Consider the following 13301-nt stretch of genomic DNA (forward strand, 5'->3'; position numbering starts at 1 on the left):
AGGGAAAAATGGTACTATAAGTAGTTCAAATGTTTTCCTCTGAGGGACAATACAGGGAAAATACTTTTTTATAATCCAACAAATGGTCAAACTCATCAACAGCTCTGTTTATTAACCTTTTAGTTTTGGTTTTTGGTTGGATTGGCTTATTTTGGGTTCTGTTTGGTTTGATATTTGCTTGCTGCTGGGTTTTTTGTTGTTATTTTAGCTTGCTTTGGCTTTTGGTTTTGTTGGTTGGCTTGGTTTGATTCTTTAGTTGTGTTGGGTTTGATTTTTGGTTGGGGTTGTGTTGGTTAATTTTGGGTTTTGTTTGGTTTGGCTTTGGGTTCTGGTTGATTTGGTTTGTGGTTGTTTTAGGTTGGTTCTGTTTGTTTTTTTTATGTTATGGCAGATTTGGTAGGGTTTTGATTGTTGTTTGGTTTTTGATTTGGTCAGGATTTTGGTTATATTGGGCTTGGCTTAATTGATATTTATGCCGGATTTGATTTTTGGTTGAGTTGGGTTTTATTTTTGGTTTTGGTTTATGTGGTTTTGATTTTGTTCGTTAGCTTTATCTTGGTTTGCTTAGGTTTTTGGTTGTGTGGGATTTGTTTTTTGTTTTTTTGTTCGAGTTGGGCTTGGCTAATTTGAATTTTGGGGTTATGTTGGGTTTGGTTTTCGGTTGTAAATTGGTTTAGATAGATTTTGTGTATTTTCTTTTTTTTCAGTTTTGTTAGGTTTAGTAACTTGTTATTTTTACAATAGAGTAATTCAGTTTGACATTATTAGAATTCTAGGGCTGTAACTTTTAATGGAATAATTGTGGCAGTAATTTGCTGCAGTGTTTTTATCATAATGACAGCTGTTTTGAAAATTAGATGATAGCTAATGATAATGACAACTACAAAACATTATAGCTTGTGATAAAACATGCAAATCAGCACGCTGAAAGGGAATCCGTGTTATCCATTGTGTTAGTAGCATCGATGAAGGATTTTGAAAGGCATACATATTCTATTTTTTCAAAGACCCGACGTGGGCTAGTTTGAACATCGGCGCCCTGATCTGCATCGAGTGCTCGGGGATCCATCGCAACTTAGGGACTCACGTCTCGCGGGTTCGCTCCCTCGATCTGGATGACCTTCCGAGAGAGCTCACGCTGGTCCTCAGCGCCATCGGCAACCACATGGTCAACTGCATATGGGAGGCGTGCACCATGGGCCATCGCAAACCTCCTCCTGATGCCACCCGGTAATAATTGGACAAACACAATAATATTTTTTTTTTTTTGCTGCGGTCATCGTAAAAGGAAGGGGTTGGGGTTTAGCAGATGCCTTATGTACGTATGTTCGAGTGATAATTTCAATACTTTTATAATAGAATATGGCACTGAAGATTTAAAAAGACAAGAGACTGTATTCAAAATCATTTAAAAAGTAGATCTAGGAATTTCATGGAAGCAAGTAATCCAACTCTTTTACTGTAACATCCCAATAAATTTATAGAAATTATTAATACACACAGTGAAACAAACAGATATTAAGCTCGTCAGCAATTTGCTGATGAAAATATTGAATCAACCAAAGTCAATGCTTTGTTCTCTTTTGTATGGTCTGGTCTCGGTTTTTCAAGCCCAGTCTGGTTTTGTTTGGTCTACTTTGGCCTAGTTTGCGTCTGTCCTGTCCTGTCCTTTCTGGTCTGTAACTGCCCTGCCTGGCACTTCAATTTACTTCAATTATGTTCACTTTTCCCTGCCCTGTCCTGTTTTGTCAGGTCTGGTTGTTTTTGTTCCTTACCTATCTTGTCCTTCCCTATACTGCACTGCTTTGCCTAGCTTTTCCCTGCACTGGCATGGTCCTGCCTGTTTTTATCTGACCTGTTACTCTCCTGTCCTGTTTGGTCCATTACTACTCTGCCAGGCACTTCCATTCCCCGCCCAAGTCACCATCCTGCTTTGTCTGTTCTGGTAGGGTCTTTTCTGGTCTCTTCCTGCCCAGCCCCACCCGGTCCTGTTCCGTCCATCCCGTCCTGCCCCGCCCTGTCCTGTTCCGTCCATCCCGTCCTGTCATGTCTTGTCATGCCTTTTTTTAATAAACCCAAATTATCTTTAAGGTTAGTCATAATTTTACAAAAAGAGCAACTTTACAGATTAAATGTTAATTTTTTAAATTTATAATTTGAAATTTAGGGGGTAATTATCCCACCAAAGCCAACCTATTATTACATCACAATAAAAACATGGACACATTTGGACTCTCATAAATTGATCCTACAAGCAAATATTTTCTGCATTTTTTTAAATCAATCAATCATATATATATATATATATATATATATATATATATATATATATATATACAGTATATATATATATATACCACAGCCATATCCCCCTTTTGGGAGGTGGCTAGAGTCATTTCTGACTTTTTTGGGAGATTGATTCAGAGGAGGGGATTCCCAGCCCCCTTGCTCAACCCAACTGAGGTGTTGGGAGTCATTAGGTGACCAATATGAATATGTTGTACTTTGACTAATCAGAAAATAGAAAGAAAGTTGACTTTCAAGTGGGTTGATACTCTATTTATATAATCAATTCCCCAAACAAAGCAAATGATTAAATAAATAAATCATATTTACCAGACATGCTTTAAATGGTTAAAAATGTTTCCTGTAAATGAACACATATTCACAAAATAACAAGTTCAACCTTGTAAACTAATTTCATTTTTGTTGACGCTAGCATCTTGCCTTCCCTGAAGGTCAACCACTTCATTTTCCTTGACGTTTTCCCAGAGAGGAGCGAGAATCATGGATCCGGGCCAAATACGAGCAGAAACTCTTTGTGGCCCCGTTGCCCCCTCCGACTCCCAACGAGGGTCCCGACCTCACGCTGTCAGGACGTCTTCTTTTGGCCGTGATGGAGCGCAACCTCCACAAGCTGCTGCTCCTCTTGGCCCACTGCTCTAAGGAGGACATCAACGGACCCCCCAGCACGGCCCTTTCCTCACGCTCCCTCCTGGCGATGAGGATGCCCGGCTCTGCCCTGCACGCCGCCTGCCAACTGGGTGACGTGGTGATGACGCAGCTTCTGGTTTGGGTCAGTTCGATTTCTTCTTTGTGGTTTTCCTTGTTGATTGCCATGTACTCTCAGCGACTATGCAACACCAATTTTGCCATATGTTGAAATGGATAAATACCTGCAATTGTATGCCGTATAAATAAATTGAAACATAAATCGTCAATCATGTATTACTCAAACATGAAAACAAAGCTTGATAGTGTATTTGTACAAGCCCTGACGAATTTTAAGTTGAAGGCTTTAACAGCCCTAAAATCAGCGAATTCTTGTCTATTTCTTAAATTTTAAGCCCAACGCGCCAACCTGCTGCCAGCGGATGAGGTATTTGTCCTCAACGCATGTCACGTGTTTTCGAATTATGTGACCATTCAAAATGGCGATTACACAGACAAACACATATGTGATACTTCACCAAATATAATTGCGAATGATGGCTGCAATGCATAGAATGTGACCTTAAAAATACCTTGAAATTTGGATACTTTCTAAGGGGTTGTATTAGGGTAATATATTACGGTGTTTGTGTAAAGATTTATCAGTCAAAAATATAGCTGACCACAATTGCAAAACATTGACTGCAAGTACATTTCTCAACCCACAAGACGTCTTTTTTTTAGTAACAAAATTTAAATTATTTACATGGATCTCAAATGAGTCAAATTTGATGGCTCATGTGCAGAGGCAAGGCATATTAAAGGAAATGGTATTCAATATGTTAATCAAATGCATCATCTGCAGTAGAGGTAAGATCAGGCATGAAAACTCCACATCGACCGAACTTGTGCCTGCGGGTTTTACAGAGTGAGCCAGCCTGACCAAAATACTTGATTTGCAGGACTGAGTCGAAAGAAAGAGAATCTGAATTTTCATCTTTTATTTGCTCACTTAAAAAAAAAAAAAAAAAAAAAAAAAAAAAGTTATCCACCCATCATTGTTCTTTGTTTCTCTTTATTGGTGCTGCGCGGCGGGGGATCCGTGCAATGGATTCTCTCTCTCTCTTACGCAGCACCTTATTCAGCCATGTTTTGAGCGTGACAGCAAGCGCTTTGCCGAGCGTGAAGCCGAGCCCGTTCAGCGTGCTACACAGCGCGGCGACGCGGACTGGGCTGCACGAGAGTCGGACTCATTCTATCCTCCACTGCGGGACACAAAGAAAAAAAAATGATGGGTGGATAGTTTAAAAAAAAAAGGAAGCAAGAGAGAAGCCTGGCCCAAACCCGAACATAATGATTGACATTGACCCAAATTTCGGGTCAAGATCTTACCTCTAAACTGCAGACTTTGGCAGACAATGCTATTTCCGAGGATTCATAATATCTGCTTTAACATATTGTATTTGATTATATATTACTAACCCCCCTAATGCCTGGTCTTGCGCCAAACGAGTGAGGAAGGTATTGCATGCCTGGCAATTGGGTTTAGGTTAAATGGTAAACGGTTTGCATTTATATAGCGCTTTTCAAGTCAATGAAGACCTCCCAAAGCGCTTTACAATGTGCTTCACACTTACCCATTCACACACACACTAACACACCAATAGCGGCCATGCAGCCATGCAAAGCGCCGACCTGCTTATTGGGGGCAATAGGGATTCAGTGTCTTGCCCAAGCACACTTCGACATATAACACGTTAAGTGCCCCCCAATCCCTCGAGCTGGTAGACCGGCCATGGGCGGGAACACAGGGAAGGAATCCGAGGCGACCCTTTGATAGAGGTCCGTGCCCCCGCTACCCGCTGCGCCTTCATTGCCGCCTTGCCCTGCTGTTTGTATATTAGCTGTCATAATAATAATGAGGCAGAGAACCATAGCATATGTACTGTTTTAAACCTCCGCATGTTCGACATGTCAACCACCTCAACAATAACGCTGGGGTATATCATTGCACAAAGGGGGGTTCACACTCCCTTTTACACCCCACTGCTTTGCATCAACGCTTATCATGTACAATAGTTTGAGCAAAATACAAAATATTGTACCAATTTTTAATCAAAAGGAGGGGTGCTATACTCGAATAAATACGGTGGTTGGTGGTTTGAACAATTTTATTGACACTTTTCGGTATGTTCGTCACTTTTCAGTGCTCACTGACACAAAAGATATCAAATGGAAAAGCTAATTTAGCTGACTATTTTTTTTTTTTTTAAATCAATGAAATTTAGTTTTTGTTTTCATTTTGTTTGTAAAAGATATAGAACACAATGTATTGAATTTAAAAATACGTTAACAAGCTACAATCATGGTGACTGATACCGGTGCTGGTATCCCAAGAGTCAGGTCTGATGTTAAAAAATGAATCTATTGTTTGATCTTTTGCCAGTATGGATGCGAGGTCCGGTACCGGGACGCTCAGGGCCAAACAGCGCTGAGCCTGGCCCGTGTGGCGGGCAGCCAGGAGTGCGCCGACATTCTGCTGCAGCACGGGTGCCCCAACGAGGCTCCCCCACCCGTGGGTTCCCATGTCGGGTTTCCCGGGGCCAACCAGGGCATTCCCGGGGCCACCCCAGGCTTCCCTGGGGCCACGGCGGGCTTCCCCGTTGCCACCCCGCCCAACATGGCTGTCGCCACCACGCTTAAGATCTCGCACAGGGGCGGCGCTAGCTTCAGTTACGGCACATCCAGAAAAGCAGTATCATAAAACTGTTTTTTATTTTTGGGTGGTCTTTGAGATTATGGCCTACAAATCAGAGGCCAGATGTTGCACTAGTGCCGATGTGCGAGAAAATCTTCAATCCAATTGTAAAGAACTGCAATAAGCTCATGGATTGTGTAAGTATCTTTTAGAAATGCCCTCGCTTTAGTGGTATTTCCGATACAGTGTACGTATTGTTCGGCAGCCAAATAGACGCTGCATTTTCAAGGCTGCTTTCGTTTGAATTCAAACTTAGAGATAAGATAATAGAATTCTATCAATCTAAAATGAAAAAAAAATCACAAGTTTAAAAAATGCTTAATTTTCAGCATTGATATTGTACTTTTTTGTACAGGTGTTTGTGTACAAAAAGAGGGACTGGAGAAGATAGATTTACAGTTCCTTCTTGCTGTTGGTGTTCCTTTGATAATTCACTCTTTAAAGATTTCTATTTAATGTTTGTATCACTGTGCGCGACATAAACACTGTACATGATGTACGTGTTTTCGAAAGCTTGAAAAAAAGAACGGAGAAAGGAAGTTTCATGAAGCACTTTCAATATATTTTATCCTTCTGGCGCTCTTGACATCAGTGAAATACGTTCTCCTTTTTTTACAAAATATTTTTTTTTACATTTTCTTTTTACTGTAGGTCCGGATGATTAAGGACGGCAGAGGACTTACATTGAGCAGGTTGTAAACATAAATGTCTCCATTGAAAAACTAAATAAAATGGTCTGCATTCATATAGCACTTTTCAAGTCAATGAAGACCTCCCAAAGCACTTTACAATGTGCTTCACACTTTTCCCTTTAAAACCCTAACTAACCGATAGCAGCTACCTAGAGATTCAATGTCTTGCCCAAGGACACTTCAGCATATAACACAAAGGAGCCGGGAATCAAACCGGCGACCTGTTGATCACAAGACAAGCGCTCTACCTCCTGAGCCAACGTAATTTGCAACCTCCCACCTAAACAATACATTCAGCCACACATTCACTCCATTCATAAAACTAATATCAAGGATTAAGTAAATAAATAAATTAAGAAAAGGGGAGATACAGATGTAGTAACAATACTACATAGCATATTTAAGTATTGTAGAATAACATGAGGAAAAATACTGAAGTAAACGTATTTTTGGAAATATCTAAGAATCTAGCACAATTATAAAAAGTAAAGGTGCTTCATACATAATGCCTTTTTTTTTGTTTTGTTTTTAAAACATATAATTTATTTTTGCAGTATATATCATGACCACGATAGCAAAAAAAAGTTGCTCATTTCAGTTGAAATTTAGGGGGTAATTATCCCACCATTTCAGTTTTTCTTCTAAAATATTGTGATGCTATTTCTCTCATTCTCTTAAAGTAATGGTGGAAATTAAATCAATATTACTTGCTTACTCATTGTTTTGTACTAAGATCAGATAAAATAATACTAAAAATGTATGATAAAAATGTTTATCATTGCCATATCATGTTATTTATATCTTCCCATTTTAAGATGAAAACAAATACAAGATAAAACTAAAATAGATATTATGAGTTTTATTTTAAATATCAAATTACTCAAGAAAAAATGTTTTTAATGTTTCTTGTATTGTACTAGAAAAACAACTTCAGATATAATCAAATAGGGAAACTAATACTTTTTTGCAGTGAATCCAAAAAGCTGGACAACATAAATTGCTAATACATAAATGAAATGTCTACACAAGCCAAATTCTTGAATAATTACCATCACTGACAGGGTTGCGTAAAGAAGAAAATTATACATAAACCCTTGCTAGTGACAAGACGAGTCTTGATATGTTGACAATAATAAGGCAAATTATGATTGGTTTTTGGTTGCTAGGCAACTTTTAACTACATTTTACCAGTACTAATACTGCCTCTGTCGAGTTTTACAGTTAAACTATTCCAAGACGCCAAATTGTGACAAACAACATTCCCAAATAAAAGTACTCAAGTACAAAAATAGATGTGTGCCCGCAGGCACTCCTTAGCACACTAAGAGCACCTGAGTAGCCCAAGGACTGGATCTAAAAAGTGCACACCAGTGGTGGGTCATTGTGATTTTCTAGGAAATTTGAATGTAACTGCAGTGTTCTCGTTTGCTCGCGTCCCTGCGTCCTAGACGCATCATTTTTGCTGGGGACGCATAGTCTCAAATCAACGTGCATCCCCGGGACGCAACTTTTTTGACACAAAATTGTCATTATTACCCGATTACGTTTTTTTTAAACAAAGATTTACCGCACTACAAACTTTTCGTCAGGCAAATCTGGCAGATGTTGTTTTGGTCTCGCAGTTCCAGTTTTCGTCTGCACGCCAATCTCGAGTTGTGTGGTGAGAAGTCCGTCTCTTTTTAGAGAACCGGCTTTTTCGGCTCAGCTCATTAAAGAGAGACGGCTTTCAAACGGCTCACTTGCTTTGATGCATTATATTACAAATTATGATGTATAAAGAAGTTAAGAAAAAAAGGAAGTATAAAAGGAGAAAATGAAAAAAGACAGGTTTGTGGTTATCCCTTTAATCGGTATATTACCAACAATAATTTGATGCAGAAAATGAATTTATGATTTGATGATTAAAACTGAATGAATATATATATATATATTTTTATTATATATTTGTCACCGATTTACAATTTCAACCTCGATAACACTAAATTTTGGGGACCCATAGATCTCTGTTGGGACCCATTGATTTTTGAGCATGCGAGTCCCCGGGACTCATCACTTTTCAGAGGTAAAATGAACACTGTAACTGGCATGTGAAATCATTGTCATAATCATTGTCATATATAATATATAAATAATCAACCAAAATTCATATTGAAATTAGCCAATGATTTATATATCTAAATTATTTAGTGGTCCTATTGACCCTTTGCACAGACATGACCTAACGACGTGACCTAACCATGTGACCTAACCATGTGACCTAACCACGTGACGACACCATGACGGATAGCAGTAAACCGTAGTAAATAGTGGGTGAGGCCAGTCAACAGTAGACTACAACAAAAACAACTATACTATTCAACACCATTGGCAATGACTAGTCAAATGAATATTGTACAGCTGTGGGATGAGGTGGCTTACCTTGTGGGAAACCACAAAGAGCGCTATTTAGAGAAACTGAGAATAGCATTAGCAAGGCTAGCACATATCTAACCAAATTGTCCAGTCTGCATGACTTCAGTCCATAGGATCTGTACCACTATATTGTAAGTGGAATATCTCCATACACCGGCGCTGATCTTAAAATGTATAGAAGTCTAGATGGTTACCAGTTTTTCGTAGCAGGGGCACGTTATTATGCATTGTTTTGCCGACAAAAGCACTCCAGGTGTGAAATCTCCCACTCGCGCAAACGTTACTAAAACAACTTTGTATCTCAATTTTGGGGGAATGTGATAGAACAGTAAAGCACGGGGTATTTGCACCTTAGAAAAAAAATACTTTTGAGCATGTTGAAAATCTTTAATTTGGTGGAATGACGTATTCTTAACATTCACCTCTCGTTTTATCCATTGATAAATTGACGGTTCATTTAGGCCTAGTAAGTTTCATGGCAGAGCACATAACAGATTTTCATACTGATATCCAGAAGATTACGGTTTCGAATTGCTGATTAATTGCAATAAAACCAGATTATTTACATAGTAAGAAATGGCAACGGTAAGCCACTAACGCTAGCTAGTTAGCACTAGTTAACTTATTTTATTGAGTGTATTTGACGTGACCCGTACCTACTAAACATAACATGGCTTGGAAATACATGAAATATACCGCGGGAAATGTTTTCGTTGATAAACCTGGAATACTTGAGGTTCTGCCAGTATTAAGCCTCGGCACAACACCGGTCCCTCCGTTTGATTGCAAAAAAACATCGCCATTTCCCTTCTTCATTCAAACGGATCAAATGAAATTCCATATCCGGCTTAGAAGCTTGCCATTTGGCACAGCAATAAATCACCATCTTAAAAACTTGAATTATATTATTCTGTAGTGACTCAAATGTTCTTTCAAGTGTTGTCCATTAGGGTGCTTCTTGCTGTCCGTCATAGCTCTCATTTTGCCAGGGAAGGCTATATGAGATCACACACAAAGGGTCAATACAAGGCAGATGTTTTAGATGTTGACTAATACTTTTTAAAACGATACCTCTGATCATTACAATCTGGTAATAACACAATGAAAACATTGTAATTACATAACGTTATTATTTTAAAAATGCACATCAAACATGTAGCCCTTCATGCTAATCGGTAACAAAAAAGTAACTTTCAGCCCCCCAAAAAAGTGGTGACGCCCGCTTTAAGCCTAGAGCGCCGTCTGGAGGAGTCAATAAGTATCATAAATGCTTCGTGAAGCTTCATTTGTCCGTCTCTACTTGAAAGTGAAGGAAGGGACGCCTTCATTCCAGCTGAATGTATTTCGGGTCGAAGACACGGACGCTTTTGTGGATCTTAGCCGACTCTCCTGCTGTGATTAATGCAGATTTAAAATATTGTTTACTAGGTTTTTTTCGAACGTACAAGTATACAAGTGAATGAGTGTTTACAATGGATGAAGAAATGAAATGTTGCCCAAATGGAGATTTTAAAGAGTAGCATAAAAAGGAATCATGGCATCCGTACTCGATGTTATTTTGTGCTCATCTAATGAATGTTGCTGAGTATACATGTCTGTGTTGTAAAGAGTCTATTCATTTGTATTTTTTTACTCATAAAGCATTCATGATCAATACGTGCAGCCTCGTTTCAGATGTTTTCACAAAAGAGCTTGCCGTGTTTCATCTCAGGAGGATTCTGTTTAGGTCTATTTATGTCCCTGAGAGATGACGGGAACATGTCGCGGCTCAGCAGTAATCAGCCCACAGAAATCACTCCACACACTTCATCCTACTGTCAGATTGTCGTCTTCTTGGCTTTGGCCTACATCTTTCTAGGTCAGAGCGCAGGCCTGGCTTTTATTACGACGGAGCTCCGACACTTTGCTGGAAGCCGAGAGGCCTGAGCTGATTTATGATACGAAGGACAGGGCTTAAATTGGACTCGTTTTCAGGGGTGGAGTTATAGGGCTCAGACAGACCGGTTTAAGATTGCAGTTTTTTATCGAAGGAATACAATTTTATTCTTATTAAAGGGTACTACAAAGAAGATCAGGCCTACCGGACCCACGGGTATTAAAGCCTGACCCCGCCCGAGCCCGATTGACACATTGATGCCAACATAAATGTTTAAAATTTTTCAAGTCAAGTCATGTTTATTTGTATAGCGCTTTATCAAGGGCTGCACAGACCACAGATGATTGCAAACCACATACTATTATCACACCATCCCCTGATCTAAAACCTGCATGAGGGTAAGGAAAAACTCAAAAACCTCAACCCAAGGAAAATGAAGAAACCTTGAGAAGGGACCGCACATGAGATAATCCCCTTCCTGGATGACCAGGCTGCAATGGATGTTTCAATAACAACTAATACACAGATATTGTCAACGTGAAATATATGTCATTCATAAGCTATAGAATAGAAGTGAGTTTTAAGCCTAGATTTAAACAGTTCCACTGACATTGCAGATCGAATCTCATTGGGCAGAGCATTCCACAGCACCAAGGCCCGAATGGAGAACACTCTCCAACCTGCGGATCTCTTCTTGGCTCACTAGTAAACTTACCCTTAGAAAAATATGTAAAATACAATGTTGAGATTTTCAGATTGTGATCAAATTTGACAAGGTGCCAGGTGAGGCTTCAAGCTATGATTTTCCCTGTTTTCCAGCTAAGAGGCTCATAATTGCAAAAATAAAATTCAGGCGAGAAGAAAAATCTATTTCTGTGTGTTACAACTCAGATTACTCAATGTTAGTAGCACTTGCAGTGAATACTCAATTTGGGAGAAAACTTGAGTGTCTTACTTTATAAAGGACAGAGAAACCGTCCATATTCTCCAAATGCATTCAATTTTCTTTGGGTATGTCTTGGATTGGGTTTTTAAGCAAATTTTACAGGAACGTTAAACGGTCCATCATTTATTTTTAACTTCAGGAAGATATTTTTTATAGCTCTTTAGGATTAGCTTGGATGCTTTTAGGATGTCGGGAACGGATCAATTCGTTTTTAATTACTTCATATCAGGATAATTTGCTCAACACTTGAGCACTTCGAGATCCGAGCATGATCCTGAAATGAATCAAGCTCGTATGTAGAGGTACCACTGTGTAAAGATAATTTATCCTCACACTATTAACATAAGTGCATAATTCACTTTTTGGAGGTAACTTAGATTTTTTGCCTGAATCAGCTTCCCATAGAAAGCTTAACTATTTATGCAAGTGCCCAAGTTGGTCAACCAATCAGGTAACTAAATAAACAGCTATTCTGCCTAACTTATGAGCTTGACTCTTGAGATAAGCATTTTTTTCTCAAAAGTCCTAAAAATTGGCGCGACTCTTGTCCCCAGTCTCCCTTCAAGTAGGTCCCTACCTCATAAAAAAACATTAGTAGAGCATTTTTCAATACTTTTTTAAATACTTATTTTAAATTATATCTTTTCTATCGTGTTTTAATTGTTTTTATCAAGATATGTAGTGAATGTCTCACGAAAAAAATACCTAGTAGTGTTGGCCTATTGAATGTGTTATCCTTGTGTAAGATAAAAGTGAAACACATTGTTTCTAGTTGTGTATGACTTTGGTGCTACCTTTATCTGACTGCAGTTTTCACGCAAAGTTGGAATTCAAGCATCATAGACATATTCTTCCCTTTCAAACGGTTGACTTTTCATGCTCTTGCTGTTTCAGATTTTTTTCAAACCTTTTTTATTATTTAAAGAGAATGTAAGGGAATTTAAAAACAACTTATGAGAAAGGGTAGAAAAGGGAGTTTGACAAGGTGTTTTACAGCCTTAATGCATTTAAAACGAATGTAAAAGTTAAAGCTGACTACCTTAAAATTCTGACTTTAAGATGCACCTGATTAAAAGCCGCACCAAGTACATTTTAAAATAAAAAACATTGCGTACATATATAAGCTGCACCTGACTATAAGCCATATATGCCAACATTTAAATATGAGTTATTTACAAAGAAAGACGGTACACTGAAAGACTTTTAATAATATACAGTACCTAAACCCCTTAATGTTCCGAAGGCGCGCTGGTAGGCCTCCAGACTTTTGTTAAACAGATATTTGACTGTATGATGCCACTAGTCACTGACATTCGTAACGCCTCACATCATTGGAAAGCCTAAACTCTTGAGATTCAAGATGTCAAACCATTTCCAAATATACTCATCAGATAAACATCACCATCAGTCTGAAACTAGGAAAACTGTAAAGCCAGCTTAACTTACCATTTTGTCCCCTGGCTGTCTTAAACTTCTTTGAATGTCAGTGAAAATGGCTTTGTTATATCATGGACAATTTATATAATCCGACTGTGTAAAACATTTACTCCAAAACACACAATAATGCCGACAGATGAATAGGAATCCGCCTAAAACATTTCTGTTTCGTTGGAAGTTGCTTCTTGTAATCTGGTCCTTTCGCCACATTACTTTCGTCTTCCTTGACACATTTTCAACGTCTCTCAC

General features: G+C 38.7%; 1 protein-coding gene across 1 annotated transcript in view; it reads left to right on the forward strand.

Moving 5' to 3' along the window:
* The window catches only part of LOC148364506 (arf-GAP with GTPase, ANK repeat and PH domain-containing protein 1-like), a 57064-nt gene extending 46615 nt beyond the window's left edge, over positions 1-10449 (forward strand). Inside the window, exons 18-20 of the mRNA XM_088338611.1 lie at positions 1008-1230; positions 2773-3076; positions 5378-10449. Coding sequence (XP_088194737.1) covers positions 1008-1230; positions 2773-3076; positions 5378-5695 — 845 coding nt within the window. The 3' untranslated portion in view covers positions 5696-10449. The remainder of the gene's footprint in view (positions 1-1007; positions 1231-2772; positions 3077-5377) is intronic.
* The last annotated feature ends 2852 nt before the right edge of the window (positions 10450-13301 follow it).

The sequence above is a fragment of the Urocampus carinirostris genome, chromosome 6 (assembly GCF_059441175.1).
Source record: "Urocampus carinirostris isolate Australia breed hairy pipefish chromosome 6, RoL_Ucar_1.0, whole genome shotgun sequence".
Classification (NCBI taxonomy): domain Eukaryota; kingdom Metazoa; phylum Chordata; class Actinopteri; order Syngnathiformes; family Syngnathidae; genus Urocampus; species Urocampus carinirostris.